General features: G+C 65.3%; 7 protein-coding genes across 7 annotated transcripts in view; 5 read left to right on the forward strand and 2 right to left on the reverse strand.

The window, feature by feature from the left end:
* Positions 1-1,771, forward strand: part of AMSG_04387 (CBF/Mak21 family protein) — a gene marked incomplete at both ends in the record, with an annotated part of 2,074 nt that extends 303 nt beyond the window's left edge. Inside the window, one exon of the mRNA XM_013903274.1 lies at positions 7-1,771. Within this exon, the coding sequence (XP_013758728.1) occupies positions 7-1,771 (1,765 nt within the window). The remainder of the gene's footprint in view (positions 1-6) is intronic.
* A 211-nt stretch (positions 1,772-1,982) lies between these two features.
* Positions 1,983-5,157, forward strand: AMSG_04388 (cell division control protein). Its single transcript, XM_013903275.1, has one exon. It carries the CDS (start codon positions 2,656-2,658, stop codon positions 5,056-5,058), a length of 2,403 nt encoding a protein of 800 aa, XP_013758729.1. The 5' UTR covers positions 1,983-2,655; the 3' UTR covers positions 5,059-5,157.
* A 165-nt stretch (positions 5,158-5,322) lies between these two features.
* On the forward strand, positions 5,323-7,403 carry AMSG_04389 (uncharacterized protein; the record flags this gene model as incomplete). Its single annotated transcript, XM_013903276.1, has 1 exon — positions 5,323-7,403. One exon carries the CDS (start codon positions 5,323-5,325, stop codon positions 7,354-7,356), a length of 2,034 nt encoding a protein of 677 aa, XP_013758730.1. The 3' UTR covers positions 7,357-7,403.
* On the reverse strand, positions 7,352-10,059 carry AMSG_04390 (uncharacterized protein). Its single transcript, XM_013903277.1, has one exon. The coding sequence runs from the start codon at positions 9,512-9,514 to the stop codon at positions 7,406-7,408; it is 2,109 nt and encodes a 702-aa protein (XP_013758731.1). The 5' UTR covers positions 9,515-10,059; the 3' UTR covers positions 7,352-7,405.
* A 1,100-nt stretch (positions 10,060-11,159) lies between these two features.
* On the forward strand, positions 11,160-12,866 carry AMSG_04391 (tubulin-tyrosine ligase; the record flags this gene model as incomplete). Its single annotated transcript, XM_013903278.1, has 1 exon — positions 11,160-12,866. One exon carries the CDS (start codon positions 11,160-11,162, stop codon positions 12,864-12,866), a length of 1,707 nt encoding a protein of 568 aa, XP_013758732.1.
* A 5-nt stretch (positions 12,867-12,871) lies between these two features.
* Positions 12,872-13,630, reverse strand: AMSG_04392 (uncharacterized protein; the record flags this gene model as incomplete). Its single annotated transcript, XM_013903279.1, has 1 exon — positions 12,872-13,630. One exon carries the CDS (start codon positions 13,628-13,630, stop codon positions 12,872-12,874), a length of 759 nt encoding a protein of 252 aa, XP_013758733.1.
* A 238-nt stretch (positions 13,631-13,868) lies between these two features.
* AMSG_04393 (uncharacterized protein) lies at positions 13,869-14,919 on the forward strand (the record flags this gene model as incomplete). Its single annotated transcript, XM_013903280.1, has 1 exon — positions 13,869-14,919. The coding sequence occupies one exon, from the start codon at positions 13,869-13,871 to the stop codon at positions 14,901-14,903; it is 1,035 nt and encodes a 344-aa protein (XP_013758734.1). The 3' UTR covers positions 14,904-14,919.
* Positions 14,920-15,036: the final 117 nt, after the last annotated feature.

Consider the following 15,036-nt stretch of genomic DNA (forward strand, 5'->3'; position numbering starts at 1 on the left):
CCGCAGATTTGCTGGCGATGACGCCGTGCGCGCCGCGGAGGTGCGGGCGCCGGTGGATGACGCCGTCGAGGATGCCGCCGAGGCCGCGACCGGCGGCGAGCGGCCGAGCAAGAAGAAGCGCAAGTCGCTCGATGGCGCAGCCGCGGCGCGGACAAAGGCTGCGGCGCGGGCGATGGACACGTACGTCGAGTGGCTCGGCGATCGGTTCGAGGAGTACCAGGCGCTGCTGGCCGAGCTGGTAGTCAAGGCCAACGCATGCCTCAAGATCCCGGCACTGGACATGCTGTTCAAGCACCTCCGACGCGCGCTCAGGACGCGGCTGCCGTCTCTGTTTGCGCGCACAAGCGTGGCGCACAGCGTCGTCCCGCGGGACCTCCTCGCCCGGGTCATCAACGCCATCATTGGCGCGGTTGGCGCTCCGCCGGTCCTCGCCGATGCTGACGTCGACGCCTTTGCCTACGCCGCGCTCCTCGGCCCGCGGCTCGCACAGCCGTTTGACGAGTTCCTGCTCGGCTCCGCCGATGACCTCCGCGCCTTTGTGCTGCAGACGCTAGCCGAGCTCCCGGACGCGCTGCTGGCGTCCGAGCCCGCCGTAGGCTTTGTCATTGACCGGCTGCAAGCCGTCGCCGGCCTCATTCCGGCCACCAACGACGACATGCAGGAGTTCATCCTCCCGGCCGTGGCGCATGGCGGCGAGCCGGGTAAGGCTGCTGCCGGCAAGCGCAAGCGCAAGCGGTCGTCATCGGAAGCCAAGCCGTTGCGCGGCTCGGCTGTCACCGCCAAGGACGTGCGCAAGGCGTACGAGCGGGCCTGGCGCAAAGCGGTCTCGGCGCAGGCTCTCACGCCTGCTCTCTACAAGGCCATCCTCGAGACGTTCCCAGAGACCATCCTTGCCAACGTGCTCAAGCCGCTGACCTGGCTCGACTTTCTGGCCCACGCCTACGAGCAGCCCGGCATCGTCGCCGTCCTCGCCCTCTCGGGCATGCACGAGCTCATCACCAAGTACAACCTCGAGTACCCGCAGTTCTACGCCAAGCTCTACTCGCTCCTCACGCCAGCCGTCTTGTATGCCAAGTACCGCGCCCGCTTCTTCAAGCTGGTGCACAAGTTCATGCGCTCTACTTACCTCCCGCACTACCTCGTCGCCGCCTTTATCAAGCGTCTGGCTCGCCTGGCGCTCTCGGCGCCGCCGCAGGGTGCGCTCCTCGCCATCCAGCTCATCTTCAACATGATGACGAACAACCCGGCGACTGTCGCCCTCGTCCATCGCCCCGAGTTTGTGGCCCGCGTCGCAGGCTCCGGCCCGCTCGGGCCCGACTCGGCCGGTGCCGACCCGTTCGACGAGTCCGAAAACGATCCCGCCAAGACCAACGCCCAGGCCTCGTCTCTGTGGGAGCTGCAGGCTCTCGAGCATCACTACTCGCCCACCGTCGCACGTTCCGCGCGCGTCTTCCGCACCCTCGAAGAAGAGAAAGCCTACAAGGTCCGCAAGCGCAACCACGCCGCGCGCCAAACCGCAGCCCTCGACTCGGCGCTCAACACCTCGTACGCCACTCTCATCGCTGTTGAGCTCAAGCATCGCCCGCGCGTCAAGGTCAAGGGCACAAAGAAGAAGGCGCACGTCGCCGTCGCGCTCTCCCACATCCGCCCGAGAACCCTCTTCTCCGATCGCGAGCGCTCCGCCGTCTTTGCGCCCTTTGTCCTCGCCGCCCCTGCCTCGCTCGAGCCGATTGCCGCCGCCGCCGGAAGCGATGTCGAGCCCGAGCCGTAATAGACCAGTGCCGTGTGACACTGCTGCCAACCTTGTCGTCGCTGCCCTCCCCCCCCCCCCCCCCCCCCCCCCCCCCAAAACCGGGGGGCACCTGCACGCCAATTTCCGTTTCCATGCTTTCCGCCACTTCCAACAACCACTTGGCGACACGCCCTTCCACACCACTTCCTCGTCGCTCTCTTCCGTGGCAGCTCCGTCAGCCCTCCCCCCCCCCCTCCCCTCCTCCTCCTCCTCCTCCCCTCCCTTCGTCACCACCACCATCACTGCATTCCTTCCATACACCTGCCCATCCTCATGGACACCAGGGCCACCGTCGCTCTCGTGGCGGACAACCTCTCGCCGGCCGAGGCGAATGCAGCACTGCGGCAGCAATTGGCCGTTCTGCAGACGGAACGGACCGTGTTCCAAGAGCAAGTTGCTGTGACGCTTGCCTCTGTTTTATCCGAGCGCCACAGCTTGGAGGCGAGCGCAGCCGCGGCTGCTGAACGCGGACAGGTCCTCCGTCGCTATGTTGAGCTTGTCACCGAGCGCCGCATCATGGCCGCCAATGTCGCAGCCAAGTTGACCGAGCTGGAACAGGTCAATGTCGCGCTCGGCGAAACTGTCGAGCTGCTCGAGGGTAACGCCGCGCTCCGCGCCTCGCTCGATGGCATCCACTCGCATACTCGGACCTTGCGCTCTCTGGCAAAGCGGGGCAGAACTCGACGACATCAGCGCCGCCACCGCTGCCGCCGGCGCACGTGGCTGCCTCGTCGCATCGCTCGTCGTCGTCGTCGGGCTCGGGCTCGTGCTCGTCCTCGGCAGTCATTTCGGCATCGCTTCGTGAGGCCTCCGAGCTGCACGCCTCGCTGGTGGCTGCCCGCGTCGCCCATCGCGACATCCAGATGAAGCGCGACGCACTCGCGGTCACGGCCGCCGAGCTCACCGCCGACGCAGGTGTTCTGCGGGCCAAGCTCGACGCGTTGCGCGAGGCACGAGCGCAACTTTGCTCGGCCCGCACCGAGAACGTGCTTCTTCGCCAGAGCCGAGACAAGCTCGCGCGACAAGTTCAGCTGGCCAAGGCCCAGCTGCGCGACGCCGCCGCTGACGCCGGCACACCCGACGCTGCCGCCGAGAGCTTGGAGCTCCGCCGCCAGCATCGCGTCCATCTCGCCACCTCGTTCCAGCTCACCGAAGCCATTGCCGCCGTCAAGACCGACGCTGCTGCCGCCGATGACACCGCGGCGGCGCTGCAAGCCGAGCTTGCCGAAGCCATCGCCTCCCACACCAAGCACACCATGACTGTCCGCCGGCTCAAGCGTGCCACCTCTGGTCTACAGGCCCGCAAGTACGCGCTGCAGTCCGAGGTCATCGCCGGCGTTGGCGAGAAGAACGAACTCATCCTCACCCTGGAGGAGCTTGCTGCTGCCGCCGCCGACTTGCACAACGCGGAGGAAGACCACGACGCGCTGCGCGCCGAGTGCGTTGCTGAGCTCGCTCGTAACCGCGAACTCGATGCTGCGGTAGGCGCCAAGCTTGCCGCTCGCAACGCTGCAGCTGCAGACTCTCCGTCGCCGCTTTCGCCGCTCGCCAGCGCGCCGGAGACCAGCCAGCCCGTTCCGCCACAGCAAGCCAAGCGTCGCTCATTTGTCGGGCCCGAGATCGAGGCCAAGCTTCGCGAGCTCATTGCTCCCGAACCCGTGCCGCTCGCCGACGGCCCTGCTCCTCGCCCGCACCCAGACGTGACGAAGGTTTCGGCGCAGTCGCTCTTTGACGCCGCCGCTGCTGTCGCGGCGTCGGAGACATCAGAGGCACCGCTTCACCGGATGTTGTGGGACGGCGGGGTGGAGGAGCTGACGGGAGCGTCGTCGATGTCTTCTGAGTCGCCCGAGACCTCGCACGCCGCCGTCACCGCCAACTCGCTCTCGGCAGGCTCTGCGCACGGCGTCTGCTCGGCGTCTTCGGGCTCGGGCTCGTCGTCGAACGCGCTCTCGGCCTCGCTCGAGCAGCGCATCAAGCATGCGACCGTGCCACAGCTTGTCGAAATGATGACCCACCCGCGGCACGCGTACCTCGACCTTGTACAGGCCTTCCTCCTCACCTTTCGCGAGTTTTGCTCTCCGCTCGAGTTCCTCGAACTCCTCATCATGCGGTTCTGCGTCACGCCACCGCTCCGGTCTGACGCGGCGCGGTTCACCACTCGCGTCCTCACACCCATCCGGCTGCGGGTCTTCAACTTGCTCAAGATGTGGCTCACAAGGTTCCCGGCCGATTTTGGCCACGTGGCCGCGCCAGAGCTCACTGCTATGCTCAACGACTTTGTCACTCGAGTCATGCCTGCTACCGGCATGGAGGTCGCGTCGCGCAAGCTTGCAGACCTGCTCGACGCCGCTGTGGCCACCGAGGCCTCGGCGTCGATTACCTCGATCAGAGTGGCCGAGGACTCGTGCCCGGCCGTGCGCGGCGCGCTCGCAGCGCTCGCAGCGCCTGACGCCGGCGTGCGGACCGAGGCTGACGGCTCGGATGTCATCGACCTCGGCGCCGCACCCAAGAAGCGCATCCGCGAGCTGGCCTATGCGCTCTCCATGATGGAGGAAGTGCTCTTCCGCTCGATTCCCGAGACCGAGTTTGTCAACCTCGCGTGGTCATCGGCTGACAAGGAGCGCCGCGCACCGCACCTCCTCCGCATGATCCGGTTCTCCGGCCGGGTCACACGCGGCGTCCAGTTCCTGGTCCTCCGCGCTGCTGGTGTCCGCGCCCGCGCCAAGGCTCTTCGAAAAGCCATTCTCCTTCTTGACGCACTCATGGGCGTCAACAACTTTAACGGCGCCATGGAGGTCATGGCCGCACTCAACTCGGCCGCGCTCCGCTCACGCTCGCTCAAGCGGGTGTGGGCCAAGCTTCCGTCGTCGGCGACGTCGCTCTTTGACGACCACGCCGCCACTCTCTCGCACCAGGGCTCATACAAGGAACTCCGCTCGGCGCTTGCCGCAGCCGACCCGCCGCTTATTCCCTTTGTCGGCATGTTCCTCACCGACCTCACCTTTATCGCTGGCTCTCGCTCTCCGCTCCCGCCGCCGGCCGCCGGCATCGACGCCCACGTCAACATGGCCAAGTGGTACAAGTACGCCAAGTCCATCGGACTCATCACCCGCCTCCAGGCCATGGGCTACTCCTCGGATCGCAGCGCCAAACTCCCATCCGAGCGCGCTGTCTGGGAGTGGGCCGCCGCCATCTCTCACACCGATCGTACCCTCTCCACCGACACCGAGCTCTTTGCCCTCGCCGATGCCCGTGCCGATGCGTGATGACCCTCTGCATCACCGTCCATTTGTTTGCGACGTGATCCAGAGCCCATCCCCGCCCGCCGCCCATCCGCCTATCTCAATGAACTGTGCTTCCTTTCCGCATCGCCCAGACCTGCCAGCGGCGTCGAGCGGCAATGCGGCGTGCGCGTGACTCTTAACCGCAAACCGACCTCACCCCACTCCCTCCCCTCCCACCTCCTTCCCCACCCACCCCACCCTTCCCCGCACCACCCCACTCCATCCCATTCCACTCCACGCCACTACATGTCGTCGGTCCCGCGGTCGGCGGGCCCAGACTCCGGGCCAACCGCGGCCAGCCCAGGCCTCTCGCCGGGCACGGTGTGGACACGCGACGGGCAAGCGACGACAACAGCCACGTACATCCCGCCACAAGACCACATCGTCTCGTCGCTCCCGCGGCAGCAGGTCACCGTCCACATCTCGCCGCGGCGCAAGCGCATCATCTCGGCCAACGCCCCGGCTGCCCCACAAGCCGGAGGCCCCGAGTCGAGCCACCCACATCGCCGCCCACGCTCCCACCGCCGCCAGCAGCCGCAGCAAGGCCAACCGCTGCTCCAGCCGCACGGCACGGTCGTGCTCGGCCTCTCACCAAACTCGATGGGGGGCGGGCCCGGCCCGTCGCTCATGCCGAGCTACGGGAGTGGTCCGGGCGCCGCGGCGGTGGCAGCTGCAGCAGGCTCGCCCATGTGGGCGGGAGGCCGCGGTGGCGCGCAGGTCGATCCGCGGACCTCGCGCACGTCGCTCTCGGCGGTCTCGGACATCTCGGCGGCACACGGTGGCGGGTACCGCAACCCTCTGCAGCTACCTCCTGAGCCACAGCTCTACACCGCTGACGACGATATCTACGCTATCCCGCTGAGCGAGGCGTGGGCTGACCACGTCAACGTCGACCTAGGTGCGGTCTTTGTTCTCCTCGCATCGCTCGCTCTGGCGTGCCTGGTGTACGGGCTTGCGAGCGAGTGGTACGCGCTCAAGGAGCGCGGTGACGTGCCATCGGCGTCGGACAACACCATTCACATGGTCTACTCTTGGTTTGCGGTGACGACTCGCGTCTGGGTCTCGACCGGATCGCGCGCCCTCTTTCCCTATCCGGCCGTCCGCACCCTGCTCCGTCAAGTCATGGCCCTTGTTCTCACTGCTGGTGTCATGGCACTTGTCGTTCTTTTCACTGGCGGCATCTCGTTCTGCGCCCGGCTCTCGCTCCGTCGGTCGCGGGCGCGGTCGGCGGCGGTCGCCTCGGCACTGGCCGCCACGCTCTGTGTTGCCGCCGCCATTGCGGCCATCCTTCTCTTTCGCGCCGAGTTTGCGTCTGCGGCGTCGTCGGACAACATGTGCGGCCCGACAGTTCCCGATGTGTCGCAGACGTACTGCGGGGCGTTCTCGGGCTCGAGCGAGTCTGCGGCAGCTCGCCGGGCATGGGGGCCCGGCGCTGGTTTTGGTGCCGCTGCTCTCGGCGCCGCGCTTGTCTTTGGCTCAATGATTCTCGGGCTGTGGTGGGATGAGCCGCGTGGTGCCCTCGCGGCCACCATCCTCGCCGCTGTTGCCATCGCCACCTTTGCCGTTGCGGTCGCTGACGACTGGATGGTTTACGAGGTCGAGCTGCACGAGTTGCCTGGAGTGACGCTGCCCGAGTTCCGAGTTAACCAGACCCGGTTCCGTGTCCTCGACGTTCTCCTCACCGAGGAAGTGTACAAGCCCGACGACCGAGTCAGTCACCTAATGCGGCTGCTGCACTCTGTCTTTGCCCTCGAGCTGGCGGCGGCTGGGTCTGGCGCACTCGCGCTGGCCTGCTGCTGGCTGGCGTACATCAAGGTGCTTAACCTGAGGACTGGGTGCCTAGGCCTCCACGCCGTCGTATTTGCGCTCTGTGCGCAGGTCATGTGCGTGGCGCTCGGCCTCGCCGGGTTAGCCTTTTTTGCCATCGAATACCCGTCAGCGGCCGAGGCCGACAACGCGTGCACCCGGCAGCGCTCGCTCGCTGACAAGGCAGTTCTCCCCGGATGCTCATTCATCGGCTCAGCAGTCCTGGCGCCCGACGCTCAACACGGCACGCGGACACTCTCCTGGGGCGCCGGCGCTGGGTACTGGGTCACGCTCGCAGGCTGCGTCTTGCAGCTGGCGTCGATGGTGGTTCTCGGCCTCCGCCGCAAGCGCGAGTCAGAGCGCCAGGCCCGCCCGCTCCTCATCGCCTCGCTCGGCATGTCCGGCAAGGAGGCGCGGCGGCGGACCAAGTCCAAGAGCGCCTCGGGCTACGGCAAGCCACGGCGGTACGTGTAGCAGCGCGAGCTCGTTTTACGCGACACACTAAACATGTTCTCGCTCTGCTTCAGTCAGTCTGTGATGTGATAGCCGCCATCCACGTCGCCCGCTCGTCGTCGTCAGCAGCGAAGAACCGGTACGTCCGCCGCTGCTCGTGGTAGATCTCAAAGGCACAGTCCTTGCCCCACACAGACTTGTCGACAGCCTGGACCGTGCAGCCGTGCAAAACAACGACGCCGGCTGGCTTTGAGTCCGACTGCGACTTGTAGTAGTAGAGGTGATCGTCGCGGCACACACACCACCGCTTTTGCCACTTGGAAGTCTTGCCGCCCGACTGCTTCTTGAGAAAGCCCGAATGCGAGACTCTCGCTGATGACGATGACGCGGGACCTGCGCCATCAGCCGCAGTGCTAACACCGCCGCTGCCGCTTGCGCTTGCATCGACTGGGTCGTCCTCGGCTCCGCTAGGGGGGTTCTGGCTTGGCGCGGCCGAGATGAGATACGCTTGCGAGGCGCGGTCGTGGTGCGCGCCAGCGAGGCGAATGATGGCGGCGTCAGGAGCGATCGGTGACAGCGCTTCGTGCGAGGTTGGCTCCTGGTCGGGAGCAGCAGGGGCGGCCGGGTTCCGGAGGGCGTGAACGGCGGCAAGATCGGCGAGTTGCATGCGGATGGTCGAGACGACCGACGAGAGCGAAGATATGTCCGACTCGAGGTGCTTGTTGGCTGACTCGAGCGAGGCCACCTTGCGATTAAGGGCCCTGACGGTCTCCTTGAGCTTGACGTTTTCGTCGGCGATCTGGTTGATGTCGGGCGCCGGGCGGGTCCGCGGCTCAACAGCGAGCGAGCGGCGGTAGGCCTCCTCCTCGTCGAGCGCCGATTTGAGTTGACCCGAGATAAAGTCCTGGACAAGCTCGACCGGAACCAGCTGGTATCGCATAAGTTGGAACTGGCGGACGTCGCCCAGAACCTTGGCAATGAGGTCGTACTTGGCAAAGTTGATGAGGCCCTCGTCAGTTGTGTCTGGGTTCCCGTCTTCGAGAAATGTGAGGTCAGTGAGCCACATGCCGAGATACGGCACCGCCGGTGGGTCGACCTTGTTGAGCATCTTGCGGTACGCCTTGTAGTTGCCCTCGTTGGAGATGAGCGCCTCCAGGTTGGCGCGGATGCGAACGTTGCGCTTAGTCGCCTCCACCAACGCCCATGTCTGTTTGAGCCTGTGGATGGGAGTCGCCGAGAGCGAAGCAATGATGGCAAGCGTTGACGAGACGTTGTTGAGCTTGGCGCAGCCTTCGGCGACGCGAAGCGCAAACTCGATGGCCTGGGCGCGCGTGCCAACGTCGGCCTCGGACACGATGGCGTCGCGGAAGAGGCACGAGATGCCGTTGAAGAGCTCGATGGCCGAGAGCACGTTGGGCGAGTTGTCCTCGCGACCGGCCTTCGACCAGGCACAGCCCATGAGCTCGGTGAGCCGGATGCGGCAATACGCTGAGTGCTCCATGAGTGTCAGCTGGCGGGCAACCTCGAGCGGGTCGAGGTCAAAGAGCGAGCGGACGACAGCAAAGTCGGCTGGAAGCAGCGGCGGCGGCGGCGAGTCTTCACGGTGATGACCAGACGTAAAGTAGGCTTCGGCATCTGCAGACGGACCCGAGAACCGGTCTGCGGTCTTCTCGTACGCGGTAGAGACAGCGATGGCAAGTTTGACGAGCGGCTCGTCAGAGTCGTCGGCGGCAATCGACTTGAGAAAGCCAAAGAGCGCGTCGCGGAGCGAGAGGTCGTCGAAAAAGTCAACGTAGCCCGAGGTGACCCAGAGCTTCAAGGCGTTAAGGACCCGAAACTTGATCATGACCGAATCTTCGGGCTCCTCGTACTCAAGCGAGCCGCCAGTCTGAAAGCGCTCGATAAGGGCGGTTAGGAGCTCGTGCGACGACGCATATGACTTGTAGGTCAAAATAATGGCGTGGAGGAGGTCAATGTCAGGCGCCTTGGCGTAGGTAATCCTCTCGACGAGCTTGGTCAGGGTGGCGGCAATGACCGGCGGAACGTCATGGCCGGGCGCGAGCTTGCCGAACCGGATGTGCGTCGAGTCGCGGAGCTCTTGCGGGAGAAAGTGATCGCGATCAACCTCATCCACAAAGACCAGCCGCGAGGCATGCATGTTGCGCTCGGCCTCAGCCATGGCTGGCGAGAGCGGGGGAGGACGGACTTGGAAAACGCAGACACTAGAAAGTACGGATTGACCGAGTACAGCGCGGTTGGGTCAAACACGAGCCGCGATGCCGCCGGATTGAACTGGTGCGGGCGGGTGAGAACCTCATTAGCCCCGTTGACCACCGGCGAGATGTAGCCGACCCGAAGGAAGAGGTCGAGCTCGGTGGTCGCGGCGTCGCGGTCGTCTTTGAACGAGAGCACCTCGGAAGAGAGGAAGGAGACCGCGTCCGAGCCACGGAACGGGGCGTCAGAGCCAGCCACCGAGTTGAGCGACGAGACAAGCCGCTTGAGAATTGACAGGCGCTCGATTGAGGTCAGCTCGTGATCCTCGTGGATGGTGATGGCAACAGTGACCAGCGAGCCGCGGTTGGACGCCGGGCGCGGGAGGAACTTGAGCCGGCGACTTTGCAAATGCCGAGGTACGTCATGGAGATCGCCGAGTGTGCACACCACCTCGCCGATAACGTCTTGCTTTTCCAGCTCGTGCGAGTGGACATCAATGTCGTAGACCACAAACCGCATCTTGCGCTGCGGCATGTACGGAACCAGAAAGGTGGTGCGGAACTTGGGATGCAGTGAGTCGCGGATCTCCTCGGTCCGGCCGAGCTCCAGCCACTCTGCCGACTCTGCCGACCAGATGTACAGCACACACACTACATGGGTGCCGCGGAAACGAGGATGTGGTGATCATGCGATGAGTGTAGAGTGAGTGTGGGGAGGAGGTGTGCGGGGAAGAAGGCGAGCAGCTGGGGTCACTTACTTGGGTCCGACAGAGAGAACCTGTCGAGGTTGATGAGCTCGTGGGCCTGGACGTAGATCTCTAAGAGAGTGTGCTATGCGGTGGGTGGTGGGGGTGAGTGGGTGCATAGGGGGGAGGGGGGGGGGGGGGGGGGGGGAGGAGGGGGTGTTCGTGCTGTGTACCTGTGCAACGGCGTCAGTGATGGTCGACATCTCCTCCGAGTCGTCCATGGCGACTGTACGACGGGTGTGCGTGAGAAAGCGTGAGGACTGAGTGTATGTATGTGGTATGTATGGGAATAGAGGGGGGAGGGAGGAGGGGAGGAGGGATGAGTGTCTGATACTGTTAGTGGTGGGGTGGTGGAGGTGGACCTCTGTCCGTAACGCCAATCTGTTCAGTTGGAAGGCCAACACACATGTAACACACATGGCAGGCAGAGTAGGCATGACAGACAGAGTACGCATGGTACACATCGCAGACAGACTGCACATGGTACACATCGCAGACAGACTGCACATGGTACACATCGCAGGTAGACTGCAAATGGTATACATCGCAGACTGCACATGGCAGACAGAGTACGCATCGCACACATACAACACATCGAACGCATCGTACACATACCACACATACCACATATACCACACATACCACACATACCACATATACCACACATACCACACGTACCACACATCATACAGACGCCCTCTCCCCCCTCCCCCTCCCCCCCCCCCCCCCCGCGACGATCGGATTCTCGCGCCTCTGCCAAGCCACAACCACAGGAGCAGACTAAGCCACCAACCACCCGCCACTAGAGCAGAGTCGGGCGTACGCTTACGCTTCTCTACGCATGCGTAGACGTAGACGTGCTTCCATGGCCGTCGAAAAGGTGCCTTGCCTGCGGACGGTGTTGGCTCTGACTCTGCTGGTTGCTGCTGGCGTTGCGGTGGTGGTGGCGGCTGGCGAGGCGAGCGAGGTCGATGCCGAGGCGCGCAAAGCTCTGGCGAAGCGGTTCCCGCTACCGTGGAAGGTCTCGCGATCTGTGACGGTCTTCTACGGCGACTTTCGTGACGGAGGCTTGTGGGACTCCGAGGCTGCTGGATGCAAGGCGGCGGGCGCGGCGCCAGAGGACCACCCGCTGATGTTGCGCGTGTGCGCGGAAGGTGACGGCAAGAGCGAGGAACAGTCCGGGCAGGCCCGACGGATGAAGATGCGGTCGAACGGCTGGCTGGTCTTGCAGATCCTGAAGGAGCGTGGACTGAGTATGCGGATGGCGAGCCCGTGGGGCCGGCTCTTCTGGGTGAGGGTCGGCCTGCCCGGCGTGCCGACCGGCGACTGGCCACTGCTCGGGTATGGCGAGCTCGGTCCGCACCAGCTTGTCAACCGGATTCCTGGCATGTCAACTCTGCTGAACAAGAAGGATGCGTTCGCGCGGTCAGTGGCTGCAAAGCGGGCGGCGTTTCCGGACGGCGGCTTTGACTTTCACCCGGTCTCGTACGTGCTGCCAGCCGACTCGGCAGCGCTGGCGAAGGCGGCGGCAGCGGTGGTGGCGTCCGGCGGAGACCAGCGGTTTATCATCAAGCCAGTGTGTGGTGGGCGCGGGCAGGACATCTCGGTGGTAGCGGCTGAAGACGTGGTGGCGGCTGCGCCGGCAAACGGCGAGTGGCTCGTCCAGGACTACATCGGCAATCCACTGCTTGTCGACGGCCACAAGTTCTCCATCCGGCTTTACTTGCTGGTGACGTCGGTCAATCCACTGCGGGTCTTTGTCGCCCGCGAGGGCATTGTCAAGTTTGCCGGCATTCCGTGGTCGGCCTCGCGCGCTGCCAACGCCCTGGATCCGGCCAACATCAACATCCACATCACCAACAACGCCGCCAACGCCCACACGCCCGGCTTTGAGAGCTCGGACTCGCCCGAGGTCGACGACGTCGGGCTGCGGCGGTCGATCTCGGCCATCCGCCGCCAACTGGCGGATGCCGGTCACGACGACGCCGCCATCTTTGCCGCCATCGACGACGTCCTCCTCAAGGCCGTGCTCGCAGTCGAGGACGAGGTCTCGGGGCTCATCGACGCGTATGTGCCGTATCCCAACAACACCTTTCAGCTGCTGGGTGTCGACGTTGACCTCGACGCCAACCTCAAGCCGTGGGTCATCGAGCTCAATGTCAACCCATCGCTCGGCTCGCATGCTGCCTTTGAGACGCCGCACAAGAAGGAGCTCCTGCACACAGTACTGGATATGGCCGGCGCCACGCCGTTTGATGCCGCTGCCTTCAAGGCGGAGGTCATCGCTCCGCGCGTCCACGCCGCCTCGTGCTCCGGCCAGCCCGAGCCCGGCCTCCCGCAGCAGACCTGGTGCGACGAGCGAGTTTTTGCCGCAGTCGTCGACTTCGAGTACGAGCTCGCCATGGCCCGCGGCTTTGACCCGCTCTTCCCGCGTGCCCACAACGGGCGGACCATGGCCGGTTACATGACCACGCTCAAGGACGCCGATGCGGCGCTTCTCGACTACGTCCTCTTCAAGTCGGCACGCCCGCCGCCGCCGAGCCCCCCGTTCCATCTCCACACTGAGCTGTAAAATATTCACCCATCGAGAAATGCGCGGAACGCGTTGAGCTCCGAGAGCGCCGCCGCCACCGACGAGCTCCCGGCCTCACCCGGCCCGCGGCTTGGCTCGCCACGGATGATCGCCGGCGGCAGGTAGTCGACCTGCCGGCGGGCAGCAGCAATGCGAGCGCGCGCCGCCTCGCGCTCGCGCGACTCGACCTCGGCCTGGGCGAGCATGGCAGCGAGCGCGGCGTCGTCTGACGAGGCGCGCCAGCGCGCCGCCTTGGGTGCCTGTGTCACGGCCTGCGGGCGCGATGGCGACGAGCTCGTGCCCAGCACAGCGCCGAGTCTGCGAGTAAGCTCATCAATCTCTGCGTCTTTGGCGGCAACAGTGGCTTCTGCGGCAGCAGCACGCGCCTCAGCAGCGGCCTTCTCCTGCCTCAGTACCTGCGCCTGGGCGCGAACAGCGCGCAGCTCTGCCGCGAGCTGGGCCACCTGCGCCGCGGCCGAGTGCGCCGCAGCCTCAGACGAGCGAACGAGGCCGTCGACTGAAGCATGTGCCATGGCCCCCGCTGCCGCCGCCGTACTCCCCTGCGCCAGCGCCGCACTCGCCGCCATAGTCTGCGCCGACGCCGTGGCGGCCTCCGCCTCCAGCACCGTTGTCCGCGCCCTGTCCAACTCGCCCGCCACCGACTTCCATGCCCTCTCCACCGCATGCGCCAGGTCAATCACCTCGCCCAGCTCTGCATTCTGCATGTTGCTCATGGCCACCGCCGCGTCCGCAGCCGCAGACATCATGCCCGTTCTCACGGGTGCGGTGTGACCAGGCCAGAGCCAGCCGTGGCCGTCAGTGTCGCCGTGGCGAAAGGCCGCGCGATCAAAGGCGGGCATGGCGTGATCGATCGGGAAGCTGATGCGGGCAGGCACAGGCACGGAGGGCCGAGGGACCCTCACTCCACCCACACTCGCACACTCGCACCACTCACATATATACACGCACAAGCACACACTCACGCGCACATACATACACGTGATGAGTGCCGCCTCATGCACCAGCCTGGGGCTCAGCACCGAGCCGCGGGTGGTCCGACTCAAAGCCTCGCCCGCACCGCTGCTGAACAACCTCTCCACCAATGGCTTGCACTACGCCTACGTCTCCAAGCGGAGGGTCCACATGGTACCAGTCATGGCGGCTTCTGAGCCCGACGGCACGCTGCACACTCGTGTTCCCTACAGCCCGACCGGAGCCATCATGGCCTCGGGCTGGGACCGGGCCGACGGCCGCGCCCTCCTCCGGCTGGCCTCTACCGATGCCGTCACCCTGCTCGACGCCACAGGTACGCAGACCGTGGTCAAGCACGCACTCGATGCCGACGATGTCTCGCTCTTCTTCTCTGCCGCTGCCGTTGTCCCGTCGTGGAAGGGCTCGGCCGGCGCTGTCCTCCTCGCCGGCATGTCCACCGGCGCTATCCGCGTCGTTGACATCCTCTCTGGCCAGCCGCTGGCTCAGTTGGACGCTTCGGATAGCGAGGGCGATGGCGATGCTGATCCTACAGGCTTGGCCCATGACTCGTGCATCACCGCCCTCGTGGCGATCGCGCCCGACGACGCCAACGCTACCACCGCTCCGGGCGCCACTCTCTTTGTCTCGGCCGACGACTCGGGCTCGGTCATTGTCTGGGATGCCGCGTCGGGTGCGCCCGTCCGGAGCATCCATTCTGGCGACGGCATTCCCGTCACCGCCGTTGTCGCCCATGGCTCGACCGTCGTCGCCGCCTTTGCCAACGGCGTCCTCCGCTTCTTCTCGCTATCAGACCCGGAGCTAATCACCGAGGTCCACGCCCACGCGCGCGTGCCGACCGGCCTCGCCCTCATGGGCTCGCGCCCCATCGTTGTCTCAGCCAGCCATGATTCGTGCGTCTACGCCTTTGACTTTACAGACCTCACCAATGTCACCCAGGTCTTTGCCGCTACCGTTGACGGCGCTCTCCTCCAGGGCGTCGCCGCCACAAGCTCGTCCATCGCTGTTGTCTCCTACGACTCGCACAAGCTGCGCATCTTCAAGTAACAAATCCGCGATCCCCTTCCTCTCCATCGTCCTCCCCCCCCCCCGAGTTTCCGTCGCCCAGAGTCCTGCCGCCCGACTCCCACCGCCTAGACCGGCGGTGACCTTCCACAGGCCACCCAGCCGCGGTCGCGTC

Source organism: Thecamonas trahens (genome assembly GCF_000142905.1).
Source record: "Thecamonas trahens ATCC 50062 unplaced genomic scaffold supercont1.18, whole genome shotgun sequence".
Classification (NCBI taxonomy): Eukaryota; order Apusomonadida; family Apusomonadidae; genus Thecamonas; species Thecamonas trahens.

What these genes read in the sequence shown, in the direction of transcription:
- AMSG_04388 (XM_013903275.1), top strand. Translation starts at nt 2,656, where the DNA reads ATGAAGCGCGACGCACTCGCGGTCACGGCCGCCGAGCTCACCGCCGAC.
- AMSG_04390 (XM_013903277.1), bottom strand. Translation starts at nt 9,514, where the DNA reads ATGGCTGAGGCCGAGCGCAACATGCATGCCTCGCGGCTGGTCTTTGTG.